Source organism: Dromiciops gliroides, chromosome 4 (assembly GCF_019393635.1).
Source record: "Dromiciops gliroides isolate mDroGli1 chromosome 4, mDroGli1.pri, whole genome shotgun sequence".
Lineage (NCBI taxonomy): Eukaryota > Metazoa > Chordata > Mammalia > Microbiotheria > Microbiotheriidae > Dromiciops > Dromiciops gliroides.
In genome coordinates, this window is record NC_057864.1 from 22,292,034 (window position 1) to 22,310,576 (window position 18,543).

The 18,543-nt window shown below is 40.2% G+C and overlaps 1 protein-coding gene across 4 annotated transcripts in view; it reads right to left on the minus strand.

Annotated features, from left to right (window-relative positions):
* Positions 1-18,543, minus strand: part of PRKAA2 (protein kinase AMP-activated catalytic subunit alpha 2) — a 72,721-nt gene that overhangs the window by 16,175 nt on the left and 38,003 nt on the right. For 3 of the 4 annotated variants that reach the window (XM_043999789.1, XM_043999792.1, XM_043999790.1), the window contains 4 exons: positions 9,475-9,568; positions 8,666-8,810; positions 3,493-3,580; positions 89-313 (listed from right to left, as the gene is read on the minus strand). In XM_043999789.1, coding sequence (XP_043855724.1) covers positions 89-313; positions 3,493-3,580; positions 8,666-8,810; positions 9,475-9,568 — 552 coding nt within the window. Of the gene's footprint in view, positions 1-88; positions 314-3,492; positions 3,581-8,665; positions 8,811-9,474; positions 9,569-15,127; positions 15,162-18,543 lie in introns of those variants that run through there. The other variant, XM_043999791.1, reaches the window with a different exon arrangement.

The window sequence follows — 18,543 nt, forward strand, 5'->3', positions numbered from 1 at the left end:
TCACTGAGATGGCAGTAAAGAGAAAGGGAAGACTCTCTTAACACGATCACTGGGCTGGAAGGGGCCCAGAAGAAACAAGAACAATTACCGTATGTCTTTGATAGTTGCTCGTTTCAGGGGATCCACTTGCAACATGTGCATGAGGAGAGTGGCAATAGAACGGTTTAGATATTCTGGGATGTAAAACACACCACCCCGAATTTTCTTGAATAACGTTGGGACGTGCTCATCATCAAAGGGCAGCGTACCACAGAGGAGGGCATACAGAATCACACCGCAGCTCCAGATGTCGACCTCGGGCCCTGCGTACAACCTAAATGAGAGAAGAGGGAGGCAGGTGCTGAGGAGTAATGTGGCAGGCACGATCTGCTCACTGACAACACGGGGCCATTTTTAAAAACCACCACCACAAAACTGCACCGTCAATCCCAACATTCTTCATTCCTTGTGGACCACCTCCTGGTCAACATTTTCTCCCACCAAAAAGAGCTCATCTAATCTAATCACAAACAATGCTACAATGAAAAGACTCATGCAACAAATTAATGTCCAAGCCACGGCCTGTTTCAAAGAAAAGTGAATACTTTTTTTTCCAACAGGTGAAAGTATCTAGAGAATCCTTTTGGGTGCACTGTTACAGCTTCTGTGCGTCAGGAGAGGAGAGTAGGAAAAACACTGTACTTAATCAACACAGAATTTCCAGGCTTATTTCAACACCAATAAAAAGAGTGCCCCCCAAAGGGACTGAATCCTGCATACCCTCCGACTCAGCCATAATACAACAAAGTCTGTGCTCCAAAGAGATCGAGAAGAGGAGACAAATATGTACATACATTTTACAGCTTTTTGTTTTGTGATGGCAAAGAACCAGAAAGGAGATGGGCACCCATCAGTTGGGAATGGTTGAACAAATCAGGCCATACAGATGTACTGGATGCCATCATTTTGTAAGAAATACTCAAAGAGATGGCTTCAGAGAAACTGGAGAAAAGTTGAATGAACTGATGCAGAGGGAAGTGACCAGAAGAGCAGGACCCAGAGAATACACACAATGACAACGTTGTATAGACAGACAGCTCGGAAAGGTTTAAGAACTCTGAGCTACACAATAGCCAACAGCAATGGCCAGAATGTGATGACAAAGGACTCAAGATGCAGGATAAGCTAGACTACCGGACACGGCGAATGTGGGAATTCATTTTGCTTGACCATCCATATTTGTTACAAGGGGTTCTTCAGAGGGATAGGAGGAAGAGAAAATAAATTTTGATTGAAATAAATCGTTTTAAATCTATAAAATGATAGCTTTGCCTTAAATAATCTCTAATATTTTGTCTATCTCTAACCATTTATTTTGTTATAAATGTGACTTAACTTACTTCATCCTAAATGCCTCTTACTATTATCCATTGTTCTCAGTAGCAATTTAGGCTTAAGATTAGATTTAAATATATGTATGTACACCATATTGGGGTTAGATGTTTACCTCTGGGTAAGCTATGTTTACATTTATAATATTGTTATTCCTTTTTCTTCTCATTCTCTCTCTCTCTCTCTCTCTCTCTCTCTCTCTCTCTCTCTCTCTCTCTCTCTCTCTCTCTCCCTCTCTTGCACACACACACACACACACACACACTCACTCTCTCTCTCCCTTTCTCTCTCTCTCTCTCTCTCTCTCTCCCTTTCTCTCTCTCTCTCTCTCTCTCTCTCTCTCTCTCTCTCCCTTTCTCTCTCTCTCTCTCTCTCTCTCTCTCTCTCCCTTTCTCTCTCTCTCTCTCTCTCTCTCTCTCTCTCTCTCTCTCTCTCTCTCTCTCTCTCTCTCTCTCGCGCACACACACACACACACACACCACACACACCAGATTAACACTGCCTTCAACACTAGTGGCACACAAGAGTCTCTGATAATTGAATACACACCTACTATTCCAACAAATGACTATTAAAACTGCAATAGTTTAAAATGTGTTTTTTCTTCTTATCCAAACTAATAGCCTTACTGCCTGCACCAATAGATGGCTCAGATGAGTCTACTTTCAATAGAACTCAGCTTGTCGCTTGGAGAGAGCCTCACTTAGACAATTAAAAACTACATTAATACCAACACAGACTAAAGATCAATGCCACAAAGAAGCTTGGCAAGCAGCAGGATGGCTTTGAAAGTAAAGAGTAGAAAAAAAATTTTTTTCAATAAAAGCAAGTAAAGGGTAGCATTTGTCATATTCTTTAAAAGGAAAGCTAGCTGTGCACAGCAGAGCTGACATTTTTTACCGCCCTCTCAGCTCTGCTGAGTGTGTCAAAGTGCTCATCTTAGTTGATGTTCGTTAAAATCAGGATTTTAAAAAAAAAAAAAAGAAGTTAAGCACATGAGCTCTTTTATAATAAAAGCTACCATGCTGCCCACTATCTTGCCAGTGCCCAACACACAGTAGGCACTTAACAAAATGTTGCTTGATTTATTGAATAAGCAGGGAAACAAGATTTTGTTCAATGTGCAGTTCACTAAAAAAAAAGAGTAAGTCCACTACCTTATGTACTTTATCTCTGATCAATCAATCAACAGCCATACACTGCGCTGAGCCCTGGGAATAAACAAATGAAAAAGCAAAACCAGTTCCTGTCCTCAGAAGCAGCATACATTTCTCCCCACCGCCCCTCTTTTTAAAAAGCCTAGGTATCCCATGTTGCTCGAGCTAGAAGGTAGGGACTCCTCATGGGCTTAAACCCACTACTGATCAGCACAGGATCCCCGACCACCTCAGGCAGCCTGGGAACCCCCAGATCCCGGGGGCTCACCACATTCGTGCTGACCTTAGTGCAGAACACTGGGCCTACTGCAGCTCCGAACTGCTAAGCTCGAGGAGCGGGTCAGCCTCAGCCTGCACAGCCCCTGGGATCACAGGCAACATATATAAATCAGAGAATTCAAGATAAATACAGAGAAAATGGAAGGTAACCGGGGCGGGGGGGGCGGGGCGTGCAGGAAGACTTGACTCTCAAAATGCTTGCTCTGCCTGAACCTTGCAGAAGCCAAAGGAATACACAAAAGTTTATCAATGTATTTATGTAAACTCTAAAGAGAACCCAGAGCCTAAAAATGTGTAGTGCTTCACATTTGTTCTTTGCCAGAAAAAAAAATACTCCAGTGAACTCTCAACAAACCTCTTCTCCTGAAAATAAGTTGTCCAAAATAGATATTGGGAAATGATGCCCCAAAACATGAAATCACATTCACAGGAGTTCATATAATCTCAGGAAAGACCTCAGATATCACCTGGTCCAATTCATCTCTGGCAAGAAGCCTTAAGTTAAGAATTGCTCCCCCATCTTCCAGTGGGAGACACTAAGGCAGACCAGGCCACTCCTGACAGTGCCCAATGTGGGAGCCCAATCTCGCCTCTCTGAAATTTCTCTACACAAATATGTGTGGAATCATTTAGTTCTGTGCTGACCTCTCAAATGAAGAGAGACTCTTTGGAATCTTTGCATTACCTGCCTGAGATGACTTCAGGTGCTGCATAATTTGGAGACCCACAGCTTGTTCTCAGAAATTCACCATCTGACATCATATTTGATAAACCTGAAAATAAAAATATGGTTTACCTAGTGCTAAATAATTTTAATGTTTAAATATCATCAATAACAGCAGCTTTAAATCTGTCAGGAATATATTGCCTTTCCACTATTTTAAAAAATATTATAAGGAACAATGTGACCAAATAAATGGGTATGGGTATCTTCAAGACAGAAGAGGTCAGTGATTAATATTGCAATTGAAGTCATGTAGGGAAGAAAAATGAAATCTCATCAAAATACAAATGAAATGTCAAAGTCTATGGAGCTTTGAAATGCTGGTTTGCTTTTCACAAAGAAGTAATTTCAAATAAATTATTTACCAGATAGCAGGAGTTTCAGTTATCATTTAAGCGAACCCTGCAGCCTAGGAGTTGACTTATTTTGGCAGTTTAAAGGAGGAAAATGTAGTCCATTGACTTATTTAAAAAACAAAACGAAAATCCTTTTTAAAAGACCCTCATTTTTTTTTGTCTGTGTTTTCTTTCACAATATGACTAACATGGAAATGTTTTGCATGACTACACAGGTATAACCTAATGTAGAATTGATTGTCTTCTCAATAGTAGGAGCAGGGGGAGGAGGGAAGGGGGAGGAAGGAAGAGAATCTGGAACTCAAAGTTTCAAAAACAAATGTGAAAAAAAATTGTTTTTGCATGTAATTGGGAAAAAAATGAAACATAAATAAAAATAAAAAGACCCTCACCCTGCCACTAACTAACTGCATCTATCTACTTCTAGGAAAGACACTTGCCATCTCTGGACCTCAGTTTCATCATTTGTAAAAAAGAGGAAGTTGGACTGGATGACCTCTAAAGTCTCTCCCAGCTCTAATGTTTTTTCTTAAACAAAATTTTACTAATGTTTTTACATTAGAAATATGTATAGGGGCAGCTAGGTGGCACAGTGAATAGAGCACCGGCCCTGGAGTCAGGAGTACCTGAGTTTGAACCTGGCCTCAGACACTTAACACACACTTACTAGCTGTGTGACCCTGGGCAAGTCACTTAACCCCAATTGCCTCACTAAAAAAAAGAAAAAAAGAAAAAAAAAGAAATATGTATGGATTACTCCCAGTCCTTAAGAGGTCTCTTGTAACAAAGTAAAGCAATTAAGTAAAACTAACAATACAGTGACTACTGTAACATCCTCCCCACCTCTGTAGTTTTATTTTTTTTTTAATTTGCAGAAATCTATCTTCTCACTCTCCCACCTCCCACTCCTTTGGAAAAAAAAAAGAAATTCTTTGAAATAAATATGCAAAGTCAAGCATAACAAATTTTCTCATTAGCTATATACAAAAAGAGACATCTCATTCTGCCCTCTAAACTCGATCAACTCTCTGAAAGGAAGCAGGTGTCATGTTTCATCACTGGTCCATTGGAATCCTGAAGAGTCATTGTACTGATTATATTTCTTATGGCTCTCAAATTTCTTTGTCTTTACAGTATTGTTGATAGCATAGAAATTGTTCTTCTGGAACTCCTCATTTGATTCCTTATCAGTTTCTAAAAGTCCTCAGAATTGTGCATTTTTCTAAGATGGATGTTATAGGATAGAATGATCTGGCTCTGCTCGCTTCCCTCTGCATCAGTTCAGATAAATTTTTTCATGCCTCTCAAATCATCTATTTCCCTATTTCTTATACCATAGTAATGTGTTCCCTCACATTCATATGCCACAACTTATTCAACCATTCCTCAACTGATGGCCATCCCTTTAGTTTCCAATTTTTGCCTCCCCAAAACTACAGTTAGGTAGTGTAGTAGATAGAAAATAGGATATGAAGTCAGAAAGACCTGAGTTCAAATCTGAATCCAGGTATTTACTAGAGGTTTGACCCTAGGAGCTTTGAAATTTGGTTCACTACCTCTGTCTATTTCAGTCTCCGTAACTATAAAATGATAGCATCTATCTCACTAAGTTATTGTGTTGGTTAAATGAGATAATACTTGTAAATTACCTAGCCTTGCACTAATTTATTTATGATGTATTTAGACTTTTGATATTTAGGTCACATGTCCATATGTACCTTAATTAGGTATAAGATATGAGGTGCTGGTGTAAATCTAATTTCTTCCAGTTTTTCCAGCAGTTTTTATCATGTAGTAAATCTTTATCCTAGGAGCTGCAATGTTTGTGTTTCTCACATACTAGGGTACTAGCCTTTGGTGGTTTGATTCCTATGGCATTGAATAAGTAAATTAATTGTGTTAGTATTGCTATTATTATTCTATTGACTCATCCCATCCATCAAAACTAAGTATTTTTTCAAATATTTAAGTCCATTTCTATTTTTGTAAACAGTGGTTTGTAGTTGAATTTATGTAAGTTTTTAATGTATTTTGATAGACAGATTCCCAAGTCTTTTTTTTTTAGGCAATGGGGGTTAAGTGACTTGCCCAGGGTCACACAGCTAGTAAGTGTCAAGTGTCTGAGGCCGGATTTGAACTCAGGTCCTCCTGAATCCAGGGCCGGTGCTTTAACCACTGCGCCATCTAGCTGCCCCCCAAGTCTTTTATATATTCTGTAGTTCCTTTTTTTAAAAAACTTTTTAATTTTTTTTTTTAATTTTTGCTGGGCAATGAGGGTTAAGTGACTTGACCAAGGTCACATAGCTAGTAAATTCCAAGGGTCTGAGGTGAGATTTGAACTCAGGTCTTCCTGAATCCAAAACTGGTGCTTTATCCACTGCGCCACCTAGCTGCCCCTGTAGTTACTTTTAATCGAATTTTTCTCTGAGTTGGGTTTTATTGGCATAATATAGAAATGCTGATGATTTGTGTGGATTTGTTTTGTGTCCTGCAAATCTGTTGAAGTTAATAACTGTTCCAATTTTTTTAGTTGATTCTATAGAATTCCTTAAGCATATCACCTCAGCATCTGCAAAAAGTAATCATTTTGCTTCTCCTTTACCTCTCTTATTTACTTGTTATTTTTTCTTTTCTTCTCACTTTGCCCAGCACTTCTAGCAATATGTCAAACAGAAGTGATTACAATGCACATCGTTCATTGATCTCCGATTTTATTGGAAAGGACTCTAGTTTATTTGTTATATCAGTAGCTCTTAGTTTTAGATCTATACTATTTATCATTTTAAGGAAAGGATCATTTATTTCTAGGTTTCCTAGTGTTTTTTAACAGATGAATATCCTATTTTGTCAACAGATTTTTCTATGTCTATTGATGTAACCACATGATTTTTGTTCATTTTGTGACTAATATGGTTGAGTTCACAGTTTTCCAAATATTCAACCAACCCTGAATTCCTGGTACAATTCCAACCTGTTCATAGCGTATAATCTTTGTGATATGTCGCTTTAATCTCCACAAATATTTTATTTTAAATGTCTGCATTAGTGTTCATTAAGGATATTGGTCAATAGTGGTTTTTTCCTTATTTAACTTTCCTTGATTTACAATCAAGAGCAAGTCAGTGTTAGGATCTTTTTTTAAATGTAATAAATATTTTTATTCATAGTTTTGGGTTCCAATTTTTATCCTTCCTTTTCTCCCTCCCTTCCCCCCTCCCTGAGGCTGTAAGTAATCAGATACGGGTTATATATACATGTATGATTATGCAAAATGTTACCATATTTGTCATTTTGAACAAGAAAACTTGATTAAAAGAAAAGAAATGACAGAAAGTGAAAAATAGCATGCTTCAGTCTGTTCCATCAGTATCAGTTCTTTCTTTGGAGATGAATAGTATGTTTCAATAGTCCTTTGGGATTGTCTTAGATCATTGTATTGTTGAGAATAGTTAAGTCTTTCACAGTTCTTCATCAAACAATATTGCTGTCTCTCTGTACAATGTTCTCTTGGTTCTGCTCACTTCACTATACATCAGTTCATACAAGTCTTTCTAGGCCTTTCTGAAGTCATCATCACCATCATATACCACAGTTTGTTTAGCTATTCCCCAATTGATGGGCATTCCTTTGATTAGGATTCCTTCTTTTATTATTTTTTGCAAACAGTTTTTGTAATAATGGAATTGTTCTTTGAATCTATGATAGAATTCACTTGTGAATTTATCTGGTCCTACAGTTTTCTTTTTCCCCCTTTGGATGTTCATTTATAGCTTCTTTAATTTGTACCTATGAAAATGAGTTATTTAAATTCTCTATTACCTGTTTTGCTAATCTAGGAATTTTGTATTTTTAAGTTGTCAGTTTTATGGGAATACAGTTGGGCAAAACATTTTCTAATAATATCCTTTATTTCTCCTTCATTTATTTTGAATTCTCTTTTTTTCACTTTTGAGATTGATAGTTTGTTTTCTTGTTTTTGATAAAATTAGCTTTTTTAAAATTTAATTCAATAGGTTTTTTTTTTCAATTTTATTAATTTCTTTTTTACTTTTAGGATTTATAATGTGGCATTTGCTTGGGTTTTTTTTTTTATTGGTTGATTTTCCAATATTTTTAATCACATTCCCAGTTCATTAATCTGTTCTCTTTTTTAAAAAATAAAGTATTTAGAGATATAAATTTTCTCCTAAAAACTACTTCAGTTATATCACTAAAATTGCATTATATTGCCTTGTTATTGTCATTATCTTTAAGGAAACTATCGATCTCTGATTTATTTTTTGACCCATCAATTCTTGGGGATTAAGTTATTTATTCTCCAATTGATTTTTTTTTTTCTTTTTTTAAAAAATTTTTTAGTGAGGCAATTGAGGTTAAGTGACTTGCCCAGGGTCACACAGCTGGTAAGCGTTAAGTGTCTGAGGCCGGATTTGAACTCAGGTACTCCTGACTCCAGGGCTGGTGCTCTATCCACTGCACCACCTAGCTGCCCCTCCAATTGATTTTTAATACTTTTTAAGTGGCCCTCTTTTCAATGTAATTTTTACTACATTCTGGTTAATTATATTATGTTCTCTATATGAGTCTTAACTACTCTTGTGTGTCAGAAGAATATGGGACACATATTTCTGAAGATTTTGCTGAACAAAGCCCCCCATAACACAAGCTCACAGACTTGCCAAGCCTTGGGTGGAGCAGGAGTTGTCATTACATTGGCCCGCTCCCCCAAATATCAGCAGCCGCTTTCATATTTCTGGCATACTGTGGGAGTCACGTACCAAAGTCGGCAATCTTGGCATTCATGTGGGCATCTAGCAGCACATTCTCAGGTTTCAGGTCTCGGTGAACAACCATGTGTCTGTGACAATAATCCACAGCAGAAAGAATCTGCTGAAAGAGTCTTCTAGCCTCTGTCTCTTCAACCTGCCAGGAACAAAATAAACATTAAGATATATTGAACATTGATTCACCAACAAAACAGTGACTTTAGAATATATCTTAAATAGAATATATCAAAACCCTGCTCTTAAAAAAAAGACAGGAAACAAAAAAGCTGCCTATTAGCAAAACATGAGAACTGACTGGTATTATGTGAATGCAGAGGTGATTTTCATTCCCTGGGTGCCTGGAGAAGGCTGGCACTGGATGAAAAGAGTGTGATCTGCAAAGGTGCCCAATTAAGGATACTGAAAAGGATATTCTGCACTCTCTATTGCGATGTGCAATTCCTTTCTTAAAAATCACAACAGAATCTCTACACTGTTTCAGAAATCATGTGAATCTTTAAAACTTTGCAAAAAAAAGAAAAACTTTCCAAGAAACAGCTCCCATTTATCTAAAATTCAGCATTTGCTTAGTGACAACCCCAATTTTGCAAGTATCATGGATGAAAAGAACATTGATATATGGTAATTATTTTAAGGTAGTGGAGCTCTTATAGATAGGATAAAATAGTTAAAATTTAAAACCCCTTAACATTACAAGAATTCTTTAAAAGACATACACACACACACACAGGCACACATAAAACTATCCACCAATATCCTTGTCTTCTTAGGCCTAATCAACAGAATATCATGTCACTCACCCGTCCATGTTTACAGATGTAGTCAAATAATTCACCACCAGATACATATTCCATTACCATAAAAAAATCAGTTGGAGTGCTGATGACTTGGTATCTTTTAGAGGAAAATGGAAAGAATTTAGAAAAATTTAGTTTACAGAAAAATGATTTTAAACATCAACAGCCCTTCCTAGTACTCTAAGAGATGATAATATTTTAAGACACAATCACAGATACAATCATTCTGTCTTGTTATGCCTTCCTCTAATCCCACCACAACCCTTCCAAAACAATTTCTCTTTTAGCAAGTCTCAAAAACAAACAAACAAAATACTATGGGCCTTCAAATTATTTCACAAAACAGCGTGACTTTCTCCTAAAAGATAGCACTGCGTCCCCCTCCAGCCATTTTTTTTAAGCCACAGCTCCTCTATCTATGGTGTTCTTTTGTTCCTTCACAAAGTACTTTCCTCACACCAGTGGTTCAAGTAAGGGAGTATACATATTCCTATTATTTCATTTTTGTAGATGAGAAAATGGAAGGCAAAGTGATTAGACTGGCTTGCCTAGTTGGGGTCATATTGCATAATAGAAGTCTTGGAACACAAACTCATGTCTTCTGGCTATAAGTAGTGTGCTTTTTATTTTATTTTATTTTTGCGCAGGGCAATGAGGGTTAAGTGACTTGCCCAGGGTCACACAGCTAGTAAGTGTCAAGTGTTAGAGGCCAAATTTGAACTCAGGTGCTCCTGAATTCAGGGCCGGTGCTTTATCCACTGTGCCACCTAGATGCCCCCTGTAGGGTGCTCTTTAAACAATGCCGCTCTGTCCCTCATTAAAAAAAAAAAGAGTGGCACATATTCCTTTCTTTCAAATAATTTCAAAGTTGAAAGAGAGCTCAGAAGTCGGATAGTACAAATAATGTCTATGAAAAATCTCCATTCCCAGACTGCCAGTGATAAGAAACCCGTCGTCTCTTCCCAAGACATATCATACCATACCAAGCCATACTATTGGACAGCCCTAATAGTAGAAGGTTTTTCTGTACATTGAGTGTAAATGGACTTTGTTCAACATCTAGTAGAAGTACTGCTCATGGGAAACCAGCTCCTCTTCCTTCTCTGAAGATATTTCCTTATCTCTGAAGTTACTTTAAAGGGGCGATTAGCTTCCAAGTACAACAACTAAATATGCTCAGATACTACTGTAATTAATTCTCATATGGAATACTCTCCAATCTCCTCATCTTCATGGCTATCAACTCTAGCTTTCAAAGGTATCCAATCTTTGACATTCCTGCCATGCCTCAGCCTGAATCTCAGAATTGTTAGGAACTTCAGAGGCTAGTGAGTTTAAGTGATATGGTTAAGTGTCTGAGGCAGGAACTGAACTCAGGTCTTCTCACTCCATGTCCAGCACTCTAGCGACTCTACCACCTCAAACTAGTTTCTCTCACATTTGAGTAGCATTACCCAATCTTCTACCAATGCAACTGTTGGGTTTTTTTTTCTATTCCACTGTAGATTTTATATTTATCCCTTTCAAATTCCATCCTTTTAGATGCAGACAGTAATTCTAGCCTAACAAAAGTCCAACTCAGTCTTCCAACATCAGGTCCCTTGTTTTCTGAAAATATGATCTCCATATGCTGTGATATCCCTCAAGGCTCTAAGAAAAGGGTTGATGAGCAAAGGGTCAAGGACAGAGATTTTACTGCCCAAGTAGAGACTGCAAGCAGGATAGCCCTGATCCTTCCATCATCATCTAAGGAATGGTAGAATCACCATTGGGATTCACCAATAGTGAACTCATTCCCTATTGAGTGAAAGACACCTGTCATCCAGCTCACACCTTCCTGTTTGTCCACAAGGGCAGAAAGCGACTCTACCAAAGGTCTTACTCAAATGGAAGCACTCTGCCCCACCACCGTGTGCCCCTCAGAAAGGGAAAGGAGGTCAGTGGGCAAGGCTCATTTTTGATTCCCACTGCTGTGCTGCTGGGTCTCCTCTAGGGCTCATCCCTTCCAGACCTTAGGGAAAGGCTTGTGAATTAGAATTGTAAAGGCAGCCGTGAATGCATTTGAAAACAGATCAGGGTCTTCAGACCAAGTAGCTATGGTCTAGTTGGAGGGAGTGGGAGGAAGAGGAAGATCTGGATTCAGAAAACCTGAGTTCAAATCTTGACTCCTTCATTTATTAGTGGTGTAATTGAAGGAATTCACTTAACTTGTGTGCCAGTTTCCTCTTCTATAAAATAAAAATTGTTCTGCTCATCCCATGAAGCAGTTCTGAGGATCAATAAAGTGCTTGAAACACTGTAAAACATTATTTTAACAGCAGCTATTATTCTTATTATTTCATCACTGGTAAATGGATTGCTATGATCTGGTATCAATGATTCTTCCCAATGAATTTTACTACTGTTTCTACCTCTAAAAAGTACCTCCCAGGGGCAGCTAGATGGTGCAGTGGATAGAGCACCGGCCCTGGAATCAGGAGTACCTGAGTTCAAATCCGGCCTCAGACACTTAACACTAGCTATGTGACCCTGGGCAAGTCACTTAACCCCAATTGCCTCACTAAAGAAAAAAAAAAAAAAGTACCTCCCTATCCATCCACCCCTCCAATAAGCTTTAAATACATAAACTAATGTAGGAACTATCATTTTTCAAATAGTAGTATGACTCAGTCATGAGCAGTAAATCTCTCTCATTATTTATGTTTCCTTTCATTTCTATAAAGAATGTTTGAAAACCTTCTATATGTATTTGTAGGCGCCCTCATGGACACTTGGTACATTTTGTAGGTATTTGGGATGGAATGCCTCATTTCTTTCTTGGTTTTGGTTAGCATTATTTTAAAAAATTGATGATGTCTATAAATTTTTATGGATTATAGTATCCTACTAGGGGGTCCCCATAGTGCATAGAGAGCTGGGCCTGGAGTCAAGAAGATATATCTTCCTGAATTCAAATCCAGCCTCCGATACTTACTAGCTGTGTGACCCTGGGCAAGTCACTTCACACTGTTTGCCTGTTTCCTCATCTGTGAAACGACCTGGAGAAGGAAATGGCAAACCATTCTAGAGTCTTTGCCAAGAAAACCCAAATGGGGTCATTAGGAGTTAGACATGAATGAAAGACTCAACAACAAAATAGTGTCCTACGGCCTTGCTGAAGCTAGTGATCATCCCAGTTAGTTTCTTTGATGATTCTCTGGGGTTCTGAGTACATCATCATTTCATCGTCACATATGGATAATTTTATTTCCAATTTTAAATGTTCAGACCTTTAATTTTATTCTCTCTGCACACTGCTCCAGCTAAGACAGCATTTGGGGGAAGAGTGGGAGGAGCAGCTTTGCTCCATCCTGGTTTTTGATAGGCAAGCTTTTCATGTTCCTTCATTGCAAACAATGATAACTTTGGGCTTTAAATATATACTTTTAATAATATTAAAGAAGAGCCCTTCTATGCTTTTCCCTCAGGGAATTTTTAATATAAATGAGTGTTGTATTTTGTCAAAGGCTTTATTCTGCAACTAATGAATTGATCATGTAGCTTTTGTTATCTTTCTTGTTAACATAACTAAACAGATAAACTATTTTCCTACTGTTGAGCAATCCCTGTACTCCTAGTCAGAATCCTTGGTCAAAATGAATTATTTTCTATATATGTTGTTGTTATTATTGGCTCCTTGCAAGATTTAAAAAAAAAATTTCATCCTAGGCATATTTGTAGGAGATAGACAAAAACTGCAAATGAGAGCAATGGAATGATGTGGAGGCAGCTCACTGGAAGGGGGAGGACAACAGTAGAAATGCAGAGGTCAGGCTTGGCAAGAAGAATGGTCACTTCTTCACCAGACAGTGGAGTAAAGGAAGATGGATAATAAGGAGGGGTCTTGACCTGGTGGAGTAGGGAAGGACAGGGAGCTCATAGACAAGGGCAATTGTTTTCTCAGGAAAGTATGAGGCAAAGTCTTACGATGGGAAGGAAAGGTTTGTCCAATCAGGGATGGAGGTCTGGGAGGGCTTGTTGACGATTAGAGCTCTCTAGCAATGAGATGAACTGCTTTCGAGGTACTGGACTCCTGTTCCTTGGGTTTTAATTAAAGGCTGGGGGAGCTGGGGAGGCAAGTCATGCAAGTATCATTATCCTCATTTTACAGATAGGGAAACTGAGACTCAGTGCCCATGATCACACAGCTAATAAGTGGCAAAAAGGATAGATTCTTGGACTTGGAGCTAGGGAGACCTGAGTTTGAATGCTACCACAGACAGTCTGGGCAAGTCATTCAGCCTCTTCGTGCCTTAGTTTTCTTATCTATAAAATGAGGCCATAGGACTGAATGGTCTCTAAAGTCCCTTCTGTTCTGAAATCCCATTAGTCTACGATCATAAGTGACTGAGGCAGGGGTTTGTACATAGGTCTCCTCAACCTGTTCTCTGCCATACCGTGCCATCCACCAAAGGAATGAGACTTGACCTGGGCCATGAATAACAGGGACATCTGCATAGGTAAAAATAAAATGGGGGCAGCTAGGTGGTGCAGTGGATAAAGCACCGGCCCTGGAGTCAGGAGGACCTGAGTTCGAATCCGGCCTTAGACACTTAACACTTACTAGCTGTGTGACCCTGGGCAAGTCACTTAACCCCAATTGCCTCACTAAAAAAAAATAAAAAAATAAAAAAACAAAATGGGTAGACATTTGTGGGAGGATCCTACACAGGCGCACACCGGGCTAGGTGAGCTCCAAATTCCCTTACGGTTCTGAGATTCTGGAAGGTGTTTCTAATTAATTGATTTTGATTCATTCCATGATGACCTTTTGTTCTTAGGAATTTCTCTTTCTCCCCCCCCCCCATGAGGTGGTACAGGCAAGAGTGCCAGGCCTAGAGTTCCTCCTCCCCCTTTCCCTTGCTGTCACTCTCCCTCCCCGCCTCCCAGACCCACATCTCCAACCCTGGTCCCTCTTGCAAAGCCTCAGTCTTAGATATCTGGCGGTTTATTTAACATTTCCACTGTGACATTTTTCTGGCATCCCTCACAAAAGGCCCAGAGTGGGGTTTGCTGTCCTCCTCATGACAGCTGCTCCCTGACTTCTGCCCTGGTGCTATGTGGACTGAGACCTTTTGGTCACCTTGGAATTCTGGGACTCCTTGAAATGTCTCCGAATCGTCCAGTCCTCAGATACCTCTGACTCCTCACTCCTCTGCTATCCTAGCTCCAGCCTGCTCATCTCACACCCAGGTCACTGCAACCCGGCCTCCCAACTGGCTCCCTTCCCTCTTCCACCCATCTCACAGCCCTCGGCCAGTCCTTCTTCCTAAGCAGCGCAGCGACTGTCACGTTCTCTTGTCTAAAAACCTACGACCAGACCCATCCCGGCTCTGGGCTTCCCTTTACACTTAAATCCTGTGGCTTCCTTCTATTTGTTGTTCCCTTTAAGTCTGTTTTCAAAGGATTTCTACAAAGTACGACTCTAGAGAAGCCACGCAGGGCATGTTGTCCGTTCTTAGCGTTTAAGGTTCAGATCTTTCTGGCTAATTCTAGGAGATCATTCTATAACAGGGAAGCCATTCTGAGCAGTCAGTGCAAGGCTATATGAAACAAAACAAATTCCTCCATGAATCAGTTCTCCTCTTAGACATTGTGAAAATGATCAGACACTCACCAGCGGGCTTATTCCTGTGCTCACTGTGGGAGTCTTTTCTCTTATAATTTCTACCTGAAACAAAAGAGGCTAGGTGGCTAAATGGATTAAGCCCAGGCCCTAGAGCCAGCAGCTTAAAAAAATCAAAGCCAGTGATTTTTCTGAGCAATTCTGAGTATGGCCCATCACATCTCTGTGTAAACATAATAACAAATGACTTTAAGTCCAGACAAACTAAAACTAAGTGCAGGAATTCAAAATAATTCCCCAGATAGAGATAATTTTAAAACAAAACCAGTAATGTGTGATAGCACTAAGGTTTTGTTTTTTATTACCTTATAATGATAGCTATCATCATATGATAACCTTACTCTATGAAAAGCCATTTTCACTACACTCAGAGGATAAGTGTAGAGAAAGCAGGAGCCAAAGAGTCTGGGAAAAAGCTTATAGTAAATCTGCAGGAGGGCAAGGGACTGGGGGGAAAGGCCAGAAAAGGCCTCCTGGAAGAACTAGGGCTTGAGCTAGATCTTGAAGGGGACAGAGTGAAGAAGGAGAACATTCCAGGCATGGCTGATGGACGTGTAAAAGCATGAAGACAGGAAATGTAGTGACAGGTGTGAGGAACAAAGAGAAAACCAATGCAGCCAGACCCAGGAATGAAGAGAAAAGGAGAGAGTAACTCATGAGACTGGAAAGAGAGACAGCAGCCAAATTGTGTATAAGGTTTTAATTCACATGTTAGAGGCAAATGGGAGCCACTGCAGTTTATTGAGTAGGGGAGTAACTGTCAGAACTGCATTAAAAAAAAACACTTTGTGAGCAGATGGAGAACATTGTACGCAGTAACAGCAATATTGCAACAATGATCAACTGTGAATGACTTGGCTACTCTGATCATAACAATGATCCAAGACAGTTACAAAGGATCCATGATGAAAAATGCCAACCAACTCCAGAAAAATTCAAAACATAATTTTTTCACTTTATTTTTCTTGTTGTTTTTTTGGCAACATGGCTAATATGGAAATGTTATATGTGATTTCGCATGACTAACTGATAGATTGCATGCCTTTTCAATGAGTAAGAGAGGGACTGGAGGGAGGGAGAGAATCTGGGACTCAATTTTTTTTTTAAATAATATTAAAAATAAATAATAAATTAAGCATTTTAAAAAAGGAATATATTTAGGGGGCAGCTAGATGGCGCAGTGGTTAAAGCACCAGCCTCAGGAGTACCTGAGTTCAAATCCAGCCTCAGACATTTGACACTTACTAACTGTGTGACCCTGGGCAAGTCACTTAACCCCCATTGCCTACCAAAAAAAAAAAAAAAAAGTAAAAAGGAATCTATTTGCCAGCTGTGTGGAAGATAGGTAGGTACCGAAAGAGACCAGAGGCAGGGCGACCACTTAAAAGGCCATTTTAATCGTCCGTGTAAGGATGCATGGTGTTTGGAGTGATTCAGGTGGATAAGTGAAGTAAAACAGAGAGAAGGCTTCTTCAGCCCCTGCAGCCACATTCTCAGCTCAAGGAAGGCTCCTCACTTTCACACACACAGGAAATTGAGCAGTGGAAGTAAAGAATTCTACTAAGACCATACTAGACAATACAAAAACAAAAGAAAAATCGTTTTAGATACCTCCTCTGTGCAGAGTACTGTGCTAGGCACTCGGGGAGGCAAAAGTTTTAGGCATGACACTATCCCTCCACAAAAGAACCCTGGCATTGTGGAGGGGGCAGAGTTACTAGCCCAGATAAGGTCAAATCTCAGGGTGGGAATGGAAACTCAGAGGTCAACCAGCCCAAACAAAGTGAACAAAACTTCCTTCTAAAATGTACGTGACAAATGAACAACCAGGTATTACCCAAAGACGTGGGAATAAGGCAAGACATGAGCCACAGAGGCTCTCTTGCCCCCTTTTGAACAGTACTAGTGGTAAGGGGGTTTTCTTCACAGTAAGCCTGACTTGGCTCTACAGCTTCTACTCACTGTTCCTCCTGCAGCGCCCTGGGCCAAGAGAACAAGTCCCCTGACATGGGCCAACCCTTTGGATGCTTAGGGAACATTACCGAGCTTTCAGAGTTGACCAATTAACCTAATAAAGCCCTTAAGCAGCACCTGCTAGGACCAGGCACTATGAGAAATAAAGATCAAACAAGAATGGTCCAGCAGCTTTCAGCCTCCATGGTAGAGATAAGTAAACACAAAGTACAAAGAAAATCAATGCACACTAACTTCAGGGAGCATGGAGGGAGGGAGAGATCAGGAAATGTCTCTTCCAAGAATGAGTCCTTGAAATGAGAGGAGTCTGGAAAAAAGCTGGGGATTCCAGAGGGCAGGCAGAAGCCGAACATTCCAGGCCTGAGTGCCTGGGGGCACGGGCAAAGGAGTGGAGGTGGGAGATGTCATATCCTGGCCAGGCAATAACTAAGGGGCCATTGATAAAGCCTCCCTACTCAGGTCCTGCAGGGGGAACTTCGCTGCCCCCACCCTTGGCCCTGGAGAGACTATCTGGACACGGTGGTCAAGCTTCATTCCAGGAGAAAACCTCAATAAGGAAGAGCCTGGCAACAGTCGCTGCTCACGAGGATCTTGTACTCTACAATAGGTATAGAAATACATGCAGAAAAAAATGAAATAAAATAATTTTTTTAAAAAAGAAAGAAAGAAAAACATGCAGAACAAACATAAAAGAGAATAGAGCATGGCCCAAAAGTCTTAGAAGACATCTGAAACTCAACAACAAAACCAAACTCGTGATCGTTCCCCTTAAACTCTCCTCCTCCTCCCCCCTCCCTTATTCCCGTAGAGGCAACACCATCATCATCCCCCAGTCTCTCAGGCTCCCAATCTAGGAGTCATCCCAGACTCATCCCCCCCCCCTCACCCCGCAGCTAAGTTGTTGGCACAGCCTTTCGATTTCACCTGGCAGTGTGTCTTGACTTGGCCCCCTTCCCTCTCCTGACACTGCCCCACCCTGGTGCAGGCTCTTGTCATCTGATGCCTAGACTACTGCAATAACCTGATGGGAGGAGGGAGGGGAGGGAGAGGGGGCTGCCTGCCTTGAGTCTCACCTCATTCCAATCACCCTCCATTCAGCCCCTAAAGGGATTTTCCTGAAGCACAGAGCTGCCCCTAAAGTAACCTCAAGCAGTCACTTTCCCACTCAGTATCTTTAGTTATTGCCTTTCGGAGCAAATACAAAATCCTCTGTCATTCAAAGTCTTCATAAATGAGCTTCCTCCTCCCTTCCCAGTCTTTTTACACCTCATTCCCAACACGTGCTCCTCCATCAGGGATGCCGGCATCCTGGCTGCTCCACAAAAAAAGACCCTCCAGCTCTCAGCTCTCAGCATTTTCTTGGCTTTCCCCCGTACCTGGAATGTTCTCCTTCCTTCACTGACCACTGACCTCCCCGGCTTCCTTTAAGTCCC